Source organism: Panthera pardus, unplaced genomic scaffold (assembly GCF_024362965.1).
Source record: "Panthera pardus isolate Hobbes unplaced genomic scaffold, ASM2436296v1 HiC_scaffold_2, whole genome shotgun sequence".
Taxonomy (NCBI): Eukaryota; Metazoa; Chordata; class Mammalia; order Carnivora; family Felidae; genus Panthera; species Panthera pardus.
This window is the reverse complement of record NW_026526765.1, coordinates 129,963,615-129,980,091: the sequence shown is the minus strand read 5'-3', so window position 1 is coordinate 129,980,091 and position 16,477 is coordinate 129,963,615. Positions and strand designations below refer to the sequence as shown.

Sequence of the window (16,477 nt, the reverse complement as noted above, 5' to 3'; positions counted from 1 at the left end):
CCATTAACATATTTTTATTTTATTTTTAATACTTTAGTCTTTATTATTAGAATTAAAAGAGATTTAAATACCACTGTTACAGTATTATTTTATATTTATCTATATACTTATTGGCAAGTTTTATATTTTCATATGCTTTTGTGTTGCTGTTTAGAGTCCTTTATTTCAACTTAAAGAACTCCTTTTACCATTTTTTTTGTAAGGTGAGTCTAGTGGTGATTAACTCCTTCAGCTTTCCTTTAAGAAACTCCTTATCTCTTCATTTGAGTTTTTATTTTAACCACCTGGTGCTCATCAGGACAAATATACTCCTTAATTCCTATTACCTATTTCACCCATCCCTCACCCACCTGCCTTCTGGTAACTATCAGTTTTTTCTCTATAGTTAAGAGTCTGTTTCTTGACTTATCTTTCCCCCCTCCTTGTTCATTTGATTTGTTTCTTAAACTCCACTTATGAGTGTAATCACATGGTATTTGACTTTCTCTGACTTATTTTGCTTAGCATTATACTCTCTGGCTCTATCCATATTGTTGCAAGTGGAGAATTTCATTTATTATGGCTGAACAATATTCCATTGATGTTGTTTGTTTCTATTGATAGTTTTGCTGGTTGACAGTTTCTTTACTTTCACCACTTTGACAGATCATTCTACCCTTTGTGGCCTGCAAGGTTTCTGCTGAGAAACCCAATGATAGTTTAATGGGGGTTCCCGTGTACATATCAAGTTGCTTTTCTACTACTGCTTTCAAAATTAAAAAAGTCAAAATTATTAAACAGTCAAATTATTAAAAGTCAAAATTTGACTTTTGATAATTTATGAGTCCCTGTGTGGATCTACTTGGTTACCTTATCTGAGATTCATTGGGCTTCCTAGGTCTGCATGTGCATTTCCTTCCCCAAATTGGGTAAGTTTGCAGCTATTATTTCTGTGAATAAACTTTCTGGCAGGCTCTCTTTCTTTTTCCCTCACCCTCCCTTCAGTCCCTTACTCTTTCTCCCTATTCCTCCCTCTCTCGTCTTCTTTCTTTTACCCTTATCCCTCCCTTCTTTCTTTTTCTCCCTCTCTCCCTCCCTCATCTCTTCGCCCTCTGAGACTCCTATAAAGTTTAAAGTTAAAAGTTGCTCTGTTTAATTGTGTTCTATGAGTCTCTTAAGGTTTCCTCACACACCTTATTTGTTGTCAGTGGCCAATAGGCATCTAGAATATACCAGGTCCCATCAGCACTTTGAGACAATTGAGAAAGAAGTCATTCCCTTGGGTAGCACTCTGAGATAGGCTAGAGACTAGCCAATCCTTTGGGAAGGTCCCAGAAAATTTACAACATTTCACGCATGGTTCAGTTCTTTTCTTCCCTAACCAGGGAGAAGATGGGACTTAGGGGTTTCCTGCCAATTCCTGTTGGCTTTGATATGGCTGGTCTCATACATGCCCGAGGTGCAGGAGTCCCTTTAACCAGTTTCCAGATTTCTCACAAAGGGAAAAAGTCCATGTATTGCTGTTGAATTGGTGTGTCCATGGGGGAAGAATGGATCAGGGCTTCTTATTCCAACATCTTGCTGATGTCACTCTCTATATATTTTCCTTTGTTTTGATCACTATGTGTTTTGTTAGAAGACTTCCTCAGGAAGACTGATGATCCTTGGCTCTCCTCTTATTTAAGAGGGAGCCCTAAAAGGCTAAGTGGAATCTCTGGCCTTGTTTGGGCTTGTCACAGAGTTGGTTTCAGTGCAGAGTGTTCTTGTCAGTTTCACTGAAGGGGTACTGAGGTCAGTATCTTTAGGTACTTTCTTTAAGGCTGCTCAGATTTGTTAGGAAAGAATCTTCCATTCTCCTGCCTAGAAAGTTCAAGTTTGGGTGCTAGTATTTTGGAAGCTGAGCAGAGAAATGGGATGTTGGGTTGGGATGGGAACAGGCATTAGTCGAGAAGGTCTCACAATTCAGATGTACATTTTCATTTAATTTCCCCTCTTCTTCATTCAGTACAGTATCTGAGACAGTTGCCTTTTATGTATAATAACACCCAAATCTCATTGGCATGAAATTAAAGCATTTACTCTTATTCCCATGTGTACTGGTTGGCTCAGGCAGGTATGCTTCAGATTAGAGACCTGCTGATCAGATGGGGCAGCTCCCTGCAGTCTGCAGGTTGTCTGGGACTATTCTGTCCCATACCTCTCATTCTGGGGTCCCCACAGGAGAGGCAGAAGCTAATTAGGATATATTCATCTCATAATGTTAAAAGTTTAAGAGGACAAGCCCAACCATTTAAGCATATTTCAAAGATCTGTTTATATCTTATTGCCCAAAGCAAGTCACATTTCCATTACTGTACCAAAGCCAAACAGGGAGAAAGTTCATTCCACCACTACAAGGATATGGCAAGGGTGTGAACATATGATACCACTCCAGGGGAATGAGTAATTGGGATCAGCATTTCAAATTCCATGATCCTTGCTATTAACAGTGCCGAGTATCCTCCATTCCAGAGTTCCTCAGTTTCAAAATACCCAAAAGAATAAATCTCCACGCTCTATTTAAGTAAGACAGTAGTCACCACATCTTCTACATTTCAGATATATCTTTTTACAAGTATTGGGGCATCCAAATTGTGAGCTTCTCTGGGATACTATAATGCAAATTGGCTTGTTTCTGGGTCATTCCCCTAATGTCTTCATCCTTTTCTTATCTGGTGGCTTTTGATGTACAGTCCTATGTGACTGAGCCTGGAATACGGTGGATAGTGAGCGAGGGCAGGAGGTTTTAATGAGGAAGACAAGCACACCTTCTCAAAAGGAACATTATTCATTGGAGGATTTGTGGACAAAGGAACAATTTCTATAGTGGGTCAGCTTAAGTTTGAAATTGTTTTCTCACCTAAATAATCTGATCCTCTGAAGATCTCAGGTGATGGGAAACTACTTAAACTCTCTTCAAAACTCTTGTATTCTGTGTAAGAGTCTGTGAATGAATAGCTCAGAAGAGAACTAGAAATTTCATGCTGCAAACTTTGTCCTGTAGAATAAACAAACAAAAAAGGTAAAATGTTTCAACAGTAAACACACTCAAAATCCTAAGAATTCAAATATGTAGAAATATACATGCAGTTTTATACAGAGAATGTAAAATTACTTATATAAATGACTGAAAAAGCATACAATTGTACACCACTTTAACTTAAACCTTAGAAAATGACTTGTTTTTTATGTAGAAAAATGCATTATAATCTTTTCCATTGCTTTCCCAAGTTTTATAATTTATTCCTTATGCTCCTTAGCTTCAATTGTGATTTTTTACCCCAAAATACAAGTTTTATATATAAGTAACTCACTAACTGTAAACTAACAAGCTGAGAATAAAGGGTAATTCTAGTTATTCCATTTAAAAATCAATGAGCCTACATCACCAGAGAAATACAAATCACAACGAGATGCCATCTCACTCCTATCTGAAGGGCTAAAATTAACAACTCAGGAAATAACAGACGTTGGTGAGAATGCAGAGAAAAGGGAACCCTTTTGCACTGTTGGTGGGAATGCAAACTGGTGCAGCCACTCTGGAAAACAGTATGGATGTTCCTCAAAAAATTAAAAATACAACTACCCTACAATCCAGCAATTGCACTACTAGGTTATCCAAAGGATACAAAAATGCTGATTCAAAGGGGCACATGCACCCCCGTGTTTATAGCAGTGCTATCAACAATAACCATTTTGTGGAAAGAGCCCAAATGTCCATTGAATGATGAATGGATAAAAAAGATGTGGGGTGTGTATATATATATATATATATATATATATATATATATATATATATATATAATGGAATACTACTTGGTGATCAAAAAGAATGAAATCTTGCCATTTGCAATAACATGGATGGAACTAGAGTGTATTATGCTAAGTAAAATAAGTCAATCAGAGAAAGAAATAGCATATGATTTCACTTATGTAGAATTTAAGAAACACAACAAATGAACATATGGGAAGGGAAGGAAAATAAGATAAAAACAGAGAGGGAAGCAAACCATAAGACACTCTTAAATACAGAGAACAAACTGAGGGTTGCTGGAGGGGAGGGTGGGTGAATGGGCTAAATGGGTGATGGAAATTAAGGAGGGCACTTGTTGGGATAAGCAACGGGTGTTCTATGTAAGCGATCAATCACTGGGTTCTGCATCTGAAACTGATACTACACTGTATGTTAACTAACTTCAATTTAAATAAATAAATTTTAAAAAAGGATACAACCAGTTGTAAATTAGAGACTATTTTCTATTTCCTTATATCTTTCACACATCAACTTTATAAATCTAGTAACCAAGGACATTTATTGTGTATTTAAACTACAATTTTACAAAATAAGAATTATGGTTAGTTTATTTTCTCTAAACAGAGTATAAAACTCATTCAACAAGCATTTGAAATTATATGATGTCCCAAATATGGGATAGGAACATAAAAGGTAGTGCTTATTCTCAACAGCTTTGGATCCAAGAGTAACAAAAGCAATTATACTGCTGTTTTAAGTCCTGATAGAAGTATACAAAAAGTGCCACAGAACTTCCAAGAAAAAACAACTCATATACAAAGAAGAGGGGTCAGGAGAGGCTTCCCAGTAGAGACAGCACCGGAAATTTTTTGAAGAATAAGTAGAAATTAACCAGGCAAAGAAGAAAGACGTAAGGAAAAGCATTTGTTGAGCAGCTCCCTTGCTCTTTTGCACTATATTCTAGAAAATATTTCTCTATTCTATTTTCTAGCTAGCTAAGTTGATTTTGAGCTGAATTCATTTCAATATTAGGCTCAATTACTGAGTTTTTAAATTTGATGATATTTTTAGTTTCCAAGGACCATTAATTTTTTAAAATAGGACTGTTATATTATGGATCCAGGGGCCTCTTGTCTTTAAAGAGATATTTAGTTTTTCTCTAGTTCTTCAGGCGTTACTCTGTTTGCTTGATTTGTTGCCTCTCTTCTGTGTCACTGGTTTTATTCAAAGGTTTGGGTGTTCCTAGTTGTCTGTTCATATCTCTGCTTGAAAATATGTATTTTTACAGCAGTGTGTATAAATTCTGAAACAGTAGCCTAGCTCTGGAGATTTCTTAGAAGTGTAATGAGACATGCTGAGAACCCATGTTCTACATGGTGATGTCCTCCTGCAGTTTCAGGTATTGTAGGTAAAATGGGGCACTATTTTAATTGTCTGGCTAGTGTACACACTAGAAGGCTCCTTTTTCAGAATTTCCACTTCAGAGAGCCATACTACATCTTTATCCTGGGGTTAACAAGCATAATCTATCTCTTTTACCTTTTTCTCCCTCTGCTATCCTTGTGGTAATCTGGATTTACTACAGACTCTCTTCTGCTTCTCACCCCAGTCCCAGCATTGATACTTAAGAACTAAACCCTCAGTTCACTTTCCTTAGGAGTAGTTCTCAGGGTTTATCCTGGCAGCATGCATTGTCAGCTGCCAATGTTTCCAAAATAAGCAAAGGATGAGGCAGAGGAACCAGGTCACATAGTGGCAAAATGCAGTGCTTAATCTATCACCTTGACAATTCCTTCAGGGTCCTTTTTATTATAGGGGGTTTTTTTTTGTTTTTGTTTTGTTTTGTTTTGTTTTGTTTTTGCATTTATTCACCAACTATTTGGATGTCTCTAGAGCTCTTATCTCTGTAGTGGTTTTTCTCTGCTCTTCAAATATTCTCAAATATTCAGCAATCTGATCTCATCTGCTTTTAAGAATTCCTCAGTATTTCTGGTGTGCTGATGGCATCCTTTCTTGTATTCAAAAATAACTTCAATTACACCAATATGTAGATGGCTCATAAATTTCTATCAGCAATCATCCATATCCAACTTGCCTATTTGGCATTCTACTTAGTCATCTTAAAAGCACCCATAACCTAATATATTAAAAACATAATTTATGACCTTTCCCTCAAACGAGATTTTTTTTCAGTAAATGGCACCACCTTGTATCCAGTTATGCAAGCCAGAAACAGGTGTCATCTTTGATACTTCCATCTCCTTCATTCTTCATTTGCCAAATTCTGTCAGTTTCATTTCCTAAAATGGTCATGAGCTATGCTCACTTCTTTCCATTTTCAGTGTCATCCTTTAGTACAAAGTGCCATCATTTCTCCCCTAAAATACTGTAATAATCTCCTATCTGGTCTATTTGCATCCATTCATGCTTCTTTCCATACTGTAGCCAAGATGATCATATTATCTTCCTAAGTAAAAGACTCCAGTGGCTTCCTGCTGCTCCAAATATAAACAGCCATATCTTTGACATGGCCTACAAGGCTCGGCAAGGCCTCTGTGTGTGTTCAACCTTGTCTTAATATTGCATTTACCCCTCCTTTCTGAACGACAACCACACTGGACTTCTTTCAGTTCATTGAACACGTAAGGCTTAATCCCATGTTACGGTCTTTGCTATTCCCTCTGCCTGGGTGGCTCTTAACTCACCTCTTTGCATAGCTAATTTCTCCTTTTCTTCCAAACTCAATGCAATTGCTGTTCCTTCATAGAAGCTTTCCCTAATCTCTCCAGCTAAACTCAATTTGTTACATTCAAATCAATCTCTTTTGTAGCATTTATAACAATTTTAATTTCCTGGTGTGTACTTGAAAGCTATGAGGATGAGGTCCATTGCACAGGCAGACGGATTCACCTTGGACTAGGAGAAAGATACCTCTTCCACTAAGATGGGAAGATGAAGCAAAAATACAAATGGATGCTTATGTTCAGAAGAAAGAAAGTTGAGAGAGCTTTCTCAACTTGGCATCTGGCAGTCTTACCTGATACTAGCTCACTACTCGATGAACTACTGTCAACCTGGAGGTCATCAGTCATTGACTCCTAAGTGAAATAAGAATTAAAGGTATAGCACAAACTATGAGACTGAATATTTTTATATTTTATTATATCACATTGATTTGGTTACTTTGAAACGAAAAACTGAACTTTGTGTATCAGCTTCATATGTATAATAGATTCTTTCAGTTTCCTGACCACAGATGTAATCTGATATTTAATATTAAATCTAAAAATAAATACTGAAATATAATAATGTGGGCACATCTACAGAGTCAGCAATATACTAGTCAACTAACTACTGTAGGTTAAACCAGCACCTAGAAAGTGAACATTCTTCTGACCACCTAGGTAAGAAAAGTTTTTCTTTCTCTAGATAGGAAGGCAAAATAAATCAAAAGACTGATAAGTCTAAATAAAATACGAGAAATACAACTAAAGGCAAACAAATATAAAAGTATTTGTTATATATGTGTATAAAAGTGTAACTACCTTCAACATATAATGAATAAGCATTTCACCAAAAAAGAAACACAGATAGCCAATAAAATAAAAAAAAAGTATCAATTTTACTAGTATTCAGAGAAATGGAAAATCAGATAACATGTTACTTTTCATCTATCAAATATATGTGTTTTCAAATTATCAGATAAAATGGTGCCAACTGCCCAACATGAATTAAAAATGATTCAACCCTTGACCCACTGCAAAATTTTTTATCTTAGAGTGACAATTTGAGTGTACACAAAAAACTTCTGTGGTAGAATGCCCACTGATATCTAAAATGGCAAAACCTTGGAAACAATTTCAATCCTCCAACTACAGGAAAAAGTCATACAAATTACAGTATAAGACAAAGCACTATGCAGACACCAAAAATCATATTTTTAGAGACCACTTAATGTTAGAGGAATATACAATCAGGCAACAACTTTTAAATTTAAAAAAAGGCACGGAAAAAAAGGAATGTAGAAAAAATATATAAAAAGTAGAAGAAACTTTTTAAACACTTTTTTTTGGCATAGTCTGGATCATCTACAACGAACACTTAACAGTGTTAAAATCTGGGGTAAAATCCTTTAAAAAAATGCCTTTGTTGAAACTGCCCACCCCCAAAACACATGTTTTAGAGATATATGTAAGCTAAAGCACTGGAACATGACTATTTAATGCTAATGGTAGATGAGTCACAAGCAATTTTTAAAATCTGAGTTTCTCCAAACTACTGCTATGTATCTTTAAAATACTGTACAGAATCCATATTAAGTACAGTAGGTCAAGAAATTATATAATATACTAATGGTAACGAACACTGTTTCTAGTTGTTAATGGAAAGTCAAATAAGAAAACATGAAAATGACTTTGAAATGCTTTTAAGTGCTCCTCAACATAAGGGAGTTACTAAGAAAAACTTACATATACCTGTTTCATAGAAAATTACTCAGTAATGGGCATTTCTCAAATTTTTGTCAAGGGAAATTAAAAATAAAACATGTGGCTATGAATCCAGCAGAATCAGAAATTCAAGGCCCTGTCTAAAGAGAAAACACCAACGTTTATAAAAATGCTACGAAGCCATGTATTCTCTATTGAACAAAGACTATACTACATTTTAATCTACAGGCGCATCAGTTACCGCTGGTCTCTGCTGTTAAGTATACCCAAGGTCCGTAAGAGAAATATACATACACTCAATGGAGCAAACTTCTCATCCCAGGGCTCTTCACTAGTGCTATTTCCACGCAGGCTTTTCTGTCCTGTAACTCTTAACTGAGTGCTAACAAACAAACAACGCAATTAGTTTGCACGGTCTGGGCTTGGCTTTCCACGGCTCTGTTCATACTGTTCAGAATCTGAAAGGCCATGTGGGGACGCCATTAAGAAAAAGACCCCAGTGGGTTAATTGTACCAATACCCAACTGATGGTGTGAATGCTTTCTGAAGATTTGAGCTCACTTGCTTTTAGGTAACTTGGCAAAACTGCTCTTTAAAAAATTCTGGGCCTGGGGCGCCTGGGTGGGTCAGTCGGTTAAGCGTCTGACTTCAGCTCAGGTCATGATCTCGCGGTCCGTGAGTTCAAGCCCCGCGTCGGGCTCTGTGCTGACAGCTCAGAGCCTGGAGCCTGTTTCAGATTTTGTGTCTCCCTCTCTCTGACCCTCCCCTGTTCATGCTCTGTCTCTCCCTGTCTCAAAAATAAATAAAACGTAAAAAAAAAAAAAAGTTAAAAAAGTCTGGGCCTATGTTGTGGGAGGAGCGAAATCACAGTATTCCACCTATTTTCTTCGTTGACTCTTGGAAGGAAAAGTTGGCTATTGGCAGAAAATGAGGATGAAAATTTTGAGGGGGGCCAGAGGCATGGGCTTGGCACAAGTGGCTACGCACCTCGGCGGCCTAGAGCGGCTAACTCCCCGCCCACTCCACTCGGCTCTCTCTGAGATCTTCGACAAACAGGGCGCTTCTCCTTTCAGGCCTAAGAGAGGGCGGCATATTTCAGGGAGAAGCCCCAGGCCCGTTTGCCGGCCTCGGGTTTCCCTGGGCCGAGGCCTAGCCGCCCCCGCCCTTCGCCTTTGCCAACCCGGAGTGCCGCTCCACAGGCTTGCCCACCCGGGCTTACAGTGCGCAGAGTGCCTTCTGTCTGGACCTGGAGGGGCCTCCGCCTTCACGGTGGGGCCTAGCTCCGGCGTCGGGGTTAGGTTGAGCCTTTGGCCAGCCCGCTTCTTGCGGGTATACACCCGTAGCGACCACATTGCCACCCTACCCCCCAAGGCCTTAGGGGCCTCTTGGCCCTCCACAGCCTCTCTCGTCGCCTTCCGGAGGAAGTAAGCTAGGGTCTGAGTGCCTCAGCGTCCACGCACAGAAGCTGCCTGCGGAGCAGTATGACAAGAGCTGGGCGGAGAAAAGCCAACAGCCCACGGAACCAACTGCTACACTGCACTGACTGGAGCAGCCCGCCTCGCTCCCGCCTTTTTTTTTTTTTTTTTTTTTTAATCTCGTCCAAGCCATGCGCTGGCTTCTGGGAAACGGAGTGACGTGAAGGCCGCCCCGCCCCCCCTGGAGGTGCGGCGTCCGGGTATTTGGCGGTAGACCCGCATGGTTGCAGGTCCAGTGGCGCTGGCTGTCTCATCTCACGCTTGAAGAGAAGCTTATGGGAAAAAGCCTTTTAATCTTCCTGGTGGTTGCAACCTTTGCTTTTTATTTTTCCCTTAATGTGTTGAGCTCATCACCTGCGTGCTACCGATGGCTTAGCCCATCTCATTATAAACATTGCATTAATGCCTCAGTAATATTTTAGGTCTCCGAACATAGGGAGTCTTGGTGGGGTGCGGAGTGCGGTGGTCAGCCTGACTCAGTGCAGGGAAAGTCAGACAGCAACCAAAGCACATTACCAGCAGAGAATATCCTCCTGAGCAATCAACTTCAGTTCCGGGGCCACCAGTTTACTGGGGAGCCATGGCATTTGAGAGTTAGCATTCAAAGACCTTGCTTCCAGGAGATTTCTTCTTAAGGATAAGAAGAATCCCTTCGCCCCATCCAGGAGCTATCTCCTGGACGTCTGGGCAGCTTTATGGTCAAGGTAGAGAATTTCTTACCTCTTAGTGTCCTGGGGCTCAGCTTGTTTGCTCTGCCTCATTGCAGGAACGTAGGAATGACTTCCCTCTCTCCATACATCCTGGTTGAACCACCTGGCTGCATCTGATAAGCATATTGTGCATATAATAACCATCTTCATATTTTTAAAATGACATTTCACAACATTAAAAAATGCGTTTGTAGATATAAAATTCAAAAACTCAAAGACTTGTGATGTTCCAATATTGTATGTGTGACTATAGCACACATATAGCCACAATGTTTTCCTAATTAAATTCCTCTGAACTTTTTAAAATTTAAAATTTTCTCATAGAAAGTCACAACAATCGATTTAATATACAATTAATTATTAAAACTTAGCTTTATAAAGAACAGAAGGTAGGAATTCCTACCTAGTTAGATATAGTGCTTTGAGTCACTGAATCAATACTTACTTAGCATCTTAGTCTGTGTTAGGCATTCTGGTAGGTCCTGGGGATACAGAAGTGTGTTAGAAATGGTCCTTCAGTCTAGGATCTCAAAGTCTTGTTGCAATACAAAGCAATTATCATATTTCAACCTCCTTTCTTTAGTCACATCCATAACATGCTGACAAGCAGTCTCTAGTTTACAAGTCAGGTCTCCAGGCTCTCCTCTCTCTGGAGGCTGTTGTGAAAAAAACTCGGAGTTCTTAAATGACTTGTGGGAGGTATGGATCCTTCCATGCCTTACACCTAGAAAGGGAAGAAACAATGAAAAAGGAAAAGAGCTTAAAGCAAAAGCTGATCTGTGCTTTGGTGTCCCTATTCCTTAATTGTCTTGCTATACTGATCTCCATTTACTGAAATGCCATCAAGTAAAGGTTTATGGAAGTTAATGCATAGGGTTTCAAAACTGGAAATAACCTTTGGAATGATTTCTTGAGCCAAAAGGGGTCCTTGAAGATGATCTAATTTACCCCTCATTTTGCAGCTGAGGAAACTACAGGTTAGGGAGGCTTGTTATGACAGATGATTGGCATAGGTGGCATGAGTCTCCTGGTATTTGGCTAGTGTGCTTGTCATGGCCCTGTTCTTCCTAACACATGGCTGGGAAAGGGGTCGGGGGAGCAAGGAAAGGAGTTTGAAGCCCTCAGTTGCAAGGGGATGAAAGATACTATAGACACACTTGGTCTGTTTAAAAAAAACTTTTTTTAATGTTTTATTTATTTTTGAGAGAGAGCGAGAGAGAGAGAGAGAAAGAGCAAGCGAGCAAACAGGTGAGGGGCAGAGAGAGAGGGAGACGCAGAATCCAAAGCAGGTTCCAGGCTCTGAGCTGTCAGCACAGAGCCTGACGTGGGGCTCAAACTCACAAACTGTGAGATCATGACCTGAGCCTAAGTCAGACACTTAACTGACTGAGCCACCTATGTCCCTACACACTTGGTCTGTTTAAAGCTTCACCCAGTGCCAGCCTATAAAAGGGAAGGAGATGTGTCCCATACAAAAGGATGGGCAGAGACGTCTCAATTCAATTATCTCTCTGTATCTCCTCATTCTATCCCCAGATACACAAATGCCAGTGCAAGCATTCATCAAGTTAAATTGAACTTCTCCCGTTTCCCTTTGTACTCCTCCCATATCTAGACTCAGAATTCTACTAGCAGTGTTTCAGTTCACATGATGGGTCACACGATGGGTTTGACTAGGTTTGGAACAGTTATGGAGAAACTAACTTCCATGATAAAACAAATTCCAAATTTTGAAGAGATTTCTGAAGGAAGTTTTTGTTGTTGTTTTGCTTTGTTTTAAGTAGCTCTTTTGTGGGTTTAGCATTCCCTGGAGCCCAGAGGCAATCCTTCTCTGTTTTCTTTTGGAGTGACTCACTGAGCAGTTCTGTTTGTGTTACTAACCACAATTTTCAGGGTCTAACTGGAAACCAGTTTATTTCTGCTTACTTGACCAGACTGTACAAAACCACAGTGACAGAGGAAATGTATCTTCAGGTGTTGTGATCTTAATGCTATGCAACACATGAAAAACAGCCAAGGGGATTTTTCATTCCGTGGCTATTTCTTGAGCATCCTGTATGGGCTAGTCCTTCTGCACTGGGGCTATAACCTCAAGCAACTCACAGCATGAGTGGGAGTGGGGCAGAGGGAATCTTCTCAGATAAAAGGATAACTGAACTGTTCTAAGAGCTGCGTGGTGGCAGTTAGCAGAGCTATTAAAGGCTATGGCATTCCATGACAGTGGGACCATATGTGCCACATGGAGGCACAGAAAAGCATGATGCTTTTAGGGCACTACATAAAGTAGTTGATATGACTGGAACCAAGGCTCCAATGGAGGAAGCGCAGGAGTAGAGATGCTACGCCTTGTGTGCTGAACCAGGGAGTCTGAACTTTATCCTGGAAACTGGGAAGTCATGGAAGGAATATTAAGCAGGAGAGTGGCATGACCAGATTTTCAATTTAGAAAGATCACACTGACTAAAATGTGGATGGTGACATTTAAAGAAGCTGGGGTAGAAACAGGAAAACTAATTAAGAAAGAACAGTAATATTCCAGACAAGAGATGAGAATGGCCTGAACTATACTAATAGCCATTAGAATGGAGGAATAGACAATAGCAAATATACAGAGAAGGCAGAATCTGCATAACTTTAGGCATGGCAGAATGTACCATCTTAAGAAAGTATAACCATTATCTTGTATATGGGTAAAAAACATGGAAATACTGTTTCAGGGGCATCACAATGGAAAGTTTGAATACAGTTGTTCTTTTAAAAGTATAAAAATGGTTTAAATTCAGTACACATTTAAATCCAGGACACACTTGGTAACAGAAAATGCACAAAGAAAAGGAGTACCTCAGGGGTGGGGGAGGACTGTAAATCTTTGGAGTTTGGGGACACTTATGGAGAGTGCAGAGTATGCTGACTAGTGGTAAAGTTTGATATAATGTTTACCATAAGCTCTATGATCAATGATTACTAATATACTAACATCAGGGGACTATGCTATATAAATATATAAAATAGTAATTATAACCAACTTTGAGAAACGAAAAAATCTTTATTTTTTACAAAAGTTTTCATAAATGCATTTTATATTTGATAGGCATGCTATTATAACAAAGCAACTAAAAAGATAATTACAGTTAAGATACTTGTATGCATATTTAAAAGGTAATATTTTAATTTCCTCAAGTTTTAAAAATTTAATGTAGAATAAGCAATTCTTCAAAAAATACCCCTTTTCCCCACCCCGTGCAATTGTTGCAGTGACTTACAAGGAAAATTAATCAGTCAAATGAAATGTCTAAAAGCCACCATCACCTCATCAGGACCTTTTCAGTTTGGGACAAGGTTTAGAATTGCTTATATTCCAGGTATTTATCTATTGCCTCTGGGTTATAACCATTCATTGTTCTAACTCAAGAATTTCTCATTTAGGGCTTTGTCCTCACTTGAATGCTAATCCCATTCTTAACTGCAGTTAATTGTAGAATCACAGAAAGGACTGTGCAGCATACTTGAGAGACAATTCAAATTATCAGGATCATTTTCTTTTCATGTTTATGCTTCCTTAAAATAAAAAAAAAAACAGGCAAAAAAATATAGCAACTTAGCTCAACATATAATTTATCAATTTTATATATGATTATTCATTCTTTTTTTCTCCTGAGATATTAAGCAAGTTTGTAAGTAGTCTGTTTTCATGCAAAAAATACAGTTTTCCATTGTTTACATTCATCTCATAGTATTTTGTATCCTAAATAACTATATCACCTTTGTGCTTTACACATTTGGAAAATGAAGAATAATCCATTTTCTTTACTGCAGAAAAAATAAAAGATTATCAGTTCTTTGATGGGTAATACAACCTAATTAAGTGCAAACTTCGAGTTGCTAAAACATTACCTGACTATAAAAATTGCAGTGGAAAGTTCTATTTTCCTCATGCTTGCAGTTTTAATCAAATGTAGAATGAAAGGTTAACTTGCTCATATGAGGGAGACATAGTATGTTTATTCCTTGAACTTCTAAGTCTGTGAGTCCCTAATAAATGTGGAACTAGGCCTCCATGCCACACCTGGTCAGAGTTTCCTCTCTCACTTGGGGGGAATCATAATAAAATATAAAGATGTCTTTTATGGCAAAAGAAAAAAAAAAGGTGTATATTCTATTTGAAAATATACACAGGATTGGCTTCTAAAATGTGAAAATTACTAATTTATATTCCTAATTACATTAATAATGTACATTTGAATGAAAAACAGATAAAAGGCCAAACATTTAGGAACATGACTTTTTAAAAAATAATTCATCTGTTATGCCTCTAGACTTCTGTTGGATTTGATGTCCACTACAAATGTGAACATCTTAAGTACATAGCCTTTTCCTATATTGGTTAAAGAGAAATACAAAAATTTTCCCCCCAAAATAAAGTTGGGGAATCTGAAGCAAGAGGGATTTTCCATTAACACATCTTGTTTTATTTCTTCTTTATTCAAAAATTCAGTGGAGTTAAACAGAGGAATAGATAAATGTACCTGCAGTATATTTAGGGCCCACTGTTTACTTTTCTCAGCACATTTGCTGTAACCTATTTATTGGCCCAAATGTGATGCTTTACATACAGATCAGGAAGGCCAGAAGAAACACAAGATCTTTAAAGTGAGAAAAACAAGAGATCTTTACCTGTCCATAATCAATCATATCTAACTACTATGAGGTAAAAATACAACCAAAATAAGTGTTACATTATTTGCTTATGTTATATTGTCCAAAATCCTCCTGAAAATAAGAGACAACTGAAATTTTTTTCAGTGGAAGGACAATGGGAATCAGCTTCATTTTCTTCAACATGTGACGCTACTTGCCTTATTTTAAAAGAGTATGAATATCTAATTCAGATAATGATTTTCTCTTTTAGTCAAACATTAAATATAAAAAATTAATGCTATGTAGATATGGCCTTGGAAATTTTTAGAATTTATTTATTCAGAAATGCCTTTAAGAAGGAATATGCATGGAACTAACTCATATACTAAAAGTCGGATTTGTAAGTGTAAGTAGAGGATCTGCGGACAGAAATATGCCAAAGGAATGTGTAAAGAATTGGATAAACGCATCAGATGAAGGTGTGATCCACTTTTGCCAATGCTGAAATATAAGTGTATATAATCACTGATACAGATTCATCCAGTAGGCCCATGTGATGATGCAGTTTTTTAACCAATAGCATTTATTTACAGCTTGGATTTGCTCCAGGGGAAAGGAACTTCTGGATTGTGAACGCTTTCCCCATGTCTGCTTTCAGAGTCCTGTCTCTATAGAAGAAAACACTTGCCTAGGGATGGTTCCTTCTTCAGAAGCACAGTCTGTAGCTTGGAACCTAACTGCTGTCCATGCTGGGTTTTAATTATAAGAAATCGTTGGTACTCGGGTGCAAGGAGTATCTAAATACATAATGCAAAAAAGGAGGTTTCCATGGTTAAGCTTAAAAGCATTTAAAGATTTTTTGAATGGAATTATGCCCTATGAGATATTCATCTATGATGGATTTAAAAACTTTCATAGCGGTGTTTTGAAGAGGTTCTTCAAAATTAAGTTGTTGAAAAACTGTTTTCTTTGGAAATAACATCCCTTCCTCCCCTTGTTCAGGATTACAGCCATATTTGGTTTCCCAGGACTGGCCTGGACATACTATGAATGGGAGGCCTGAAGAGCCCAGCAAGGAATATAGGTACATTAATTGCGGTCTATCTTGAGAAATAATTCTGGGTTTCTTTGCCCAAGTCTTCCCCAAAGGTCCATTCATTGTAGAGTCAACAGACATCTTTTAGAATTCATGTGGTAAGAAGTCCATGGATATACACATTTTATCCTTGAAGTAGTTGTACATTTGTCTCTAAGTAGTTCCTGAATATTTTAATGAGCTTAATAAATGAGAAAATATGTTGAAAGATCTTTGTAAAATGTTATATAAATATAACATGTTTCAATAATATCTGAAATCGCATTTTTCATGCATAAAAGTAAAAATGACAGGGAAAACTTGTTCACATCAATAAGAATTGTCATGTATAAAGAATC

The 16,477-nt window shown here is 38.0% G+C and overlaps 1 protein-coding gene across 1 annotated transcript in view; it reads right to left on the bottom strand.

The window, feature by feature from the left end:
- Positions 1-9,656, bottom strand: part of MEIKIN (meiotic kinetochore factor) — a 78,640-nt gene extending 68,984 nt beyond the window's left edge. The window contains exons 1-5 of the mRNA XM_053907509.1: positions 9,440-9,656; positions 9,208-9,295; positions 8,515-8,602; positions 6,810-6,870; positions 2,879-3,016 (exon numbers count right to left, since the gene is read on the bottom strand). Of these exons, the coding sequence (XP_053763484.1) occupies positions 2,879-3,016; positions 6,810-6,870; positions 8,515-8,602; positions 9,208-9,295; positions 9,440-9,572 (508 nt within the window). The 5' untranslated portion in view covers positions 9,573-9,656. The remainder of the gene's footprint in view (positions 1-2,878; positions 3,017-6,809; positions 6,871-8,514; positions 8,603-9,207; positions 9,296-9,439) is intronic.
- Between the last annotated feature and the right edge of the window lie 6,821 nt (positions 9,657-16,477).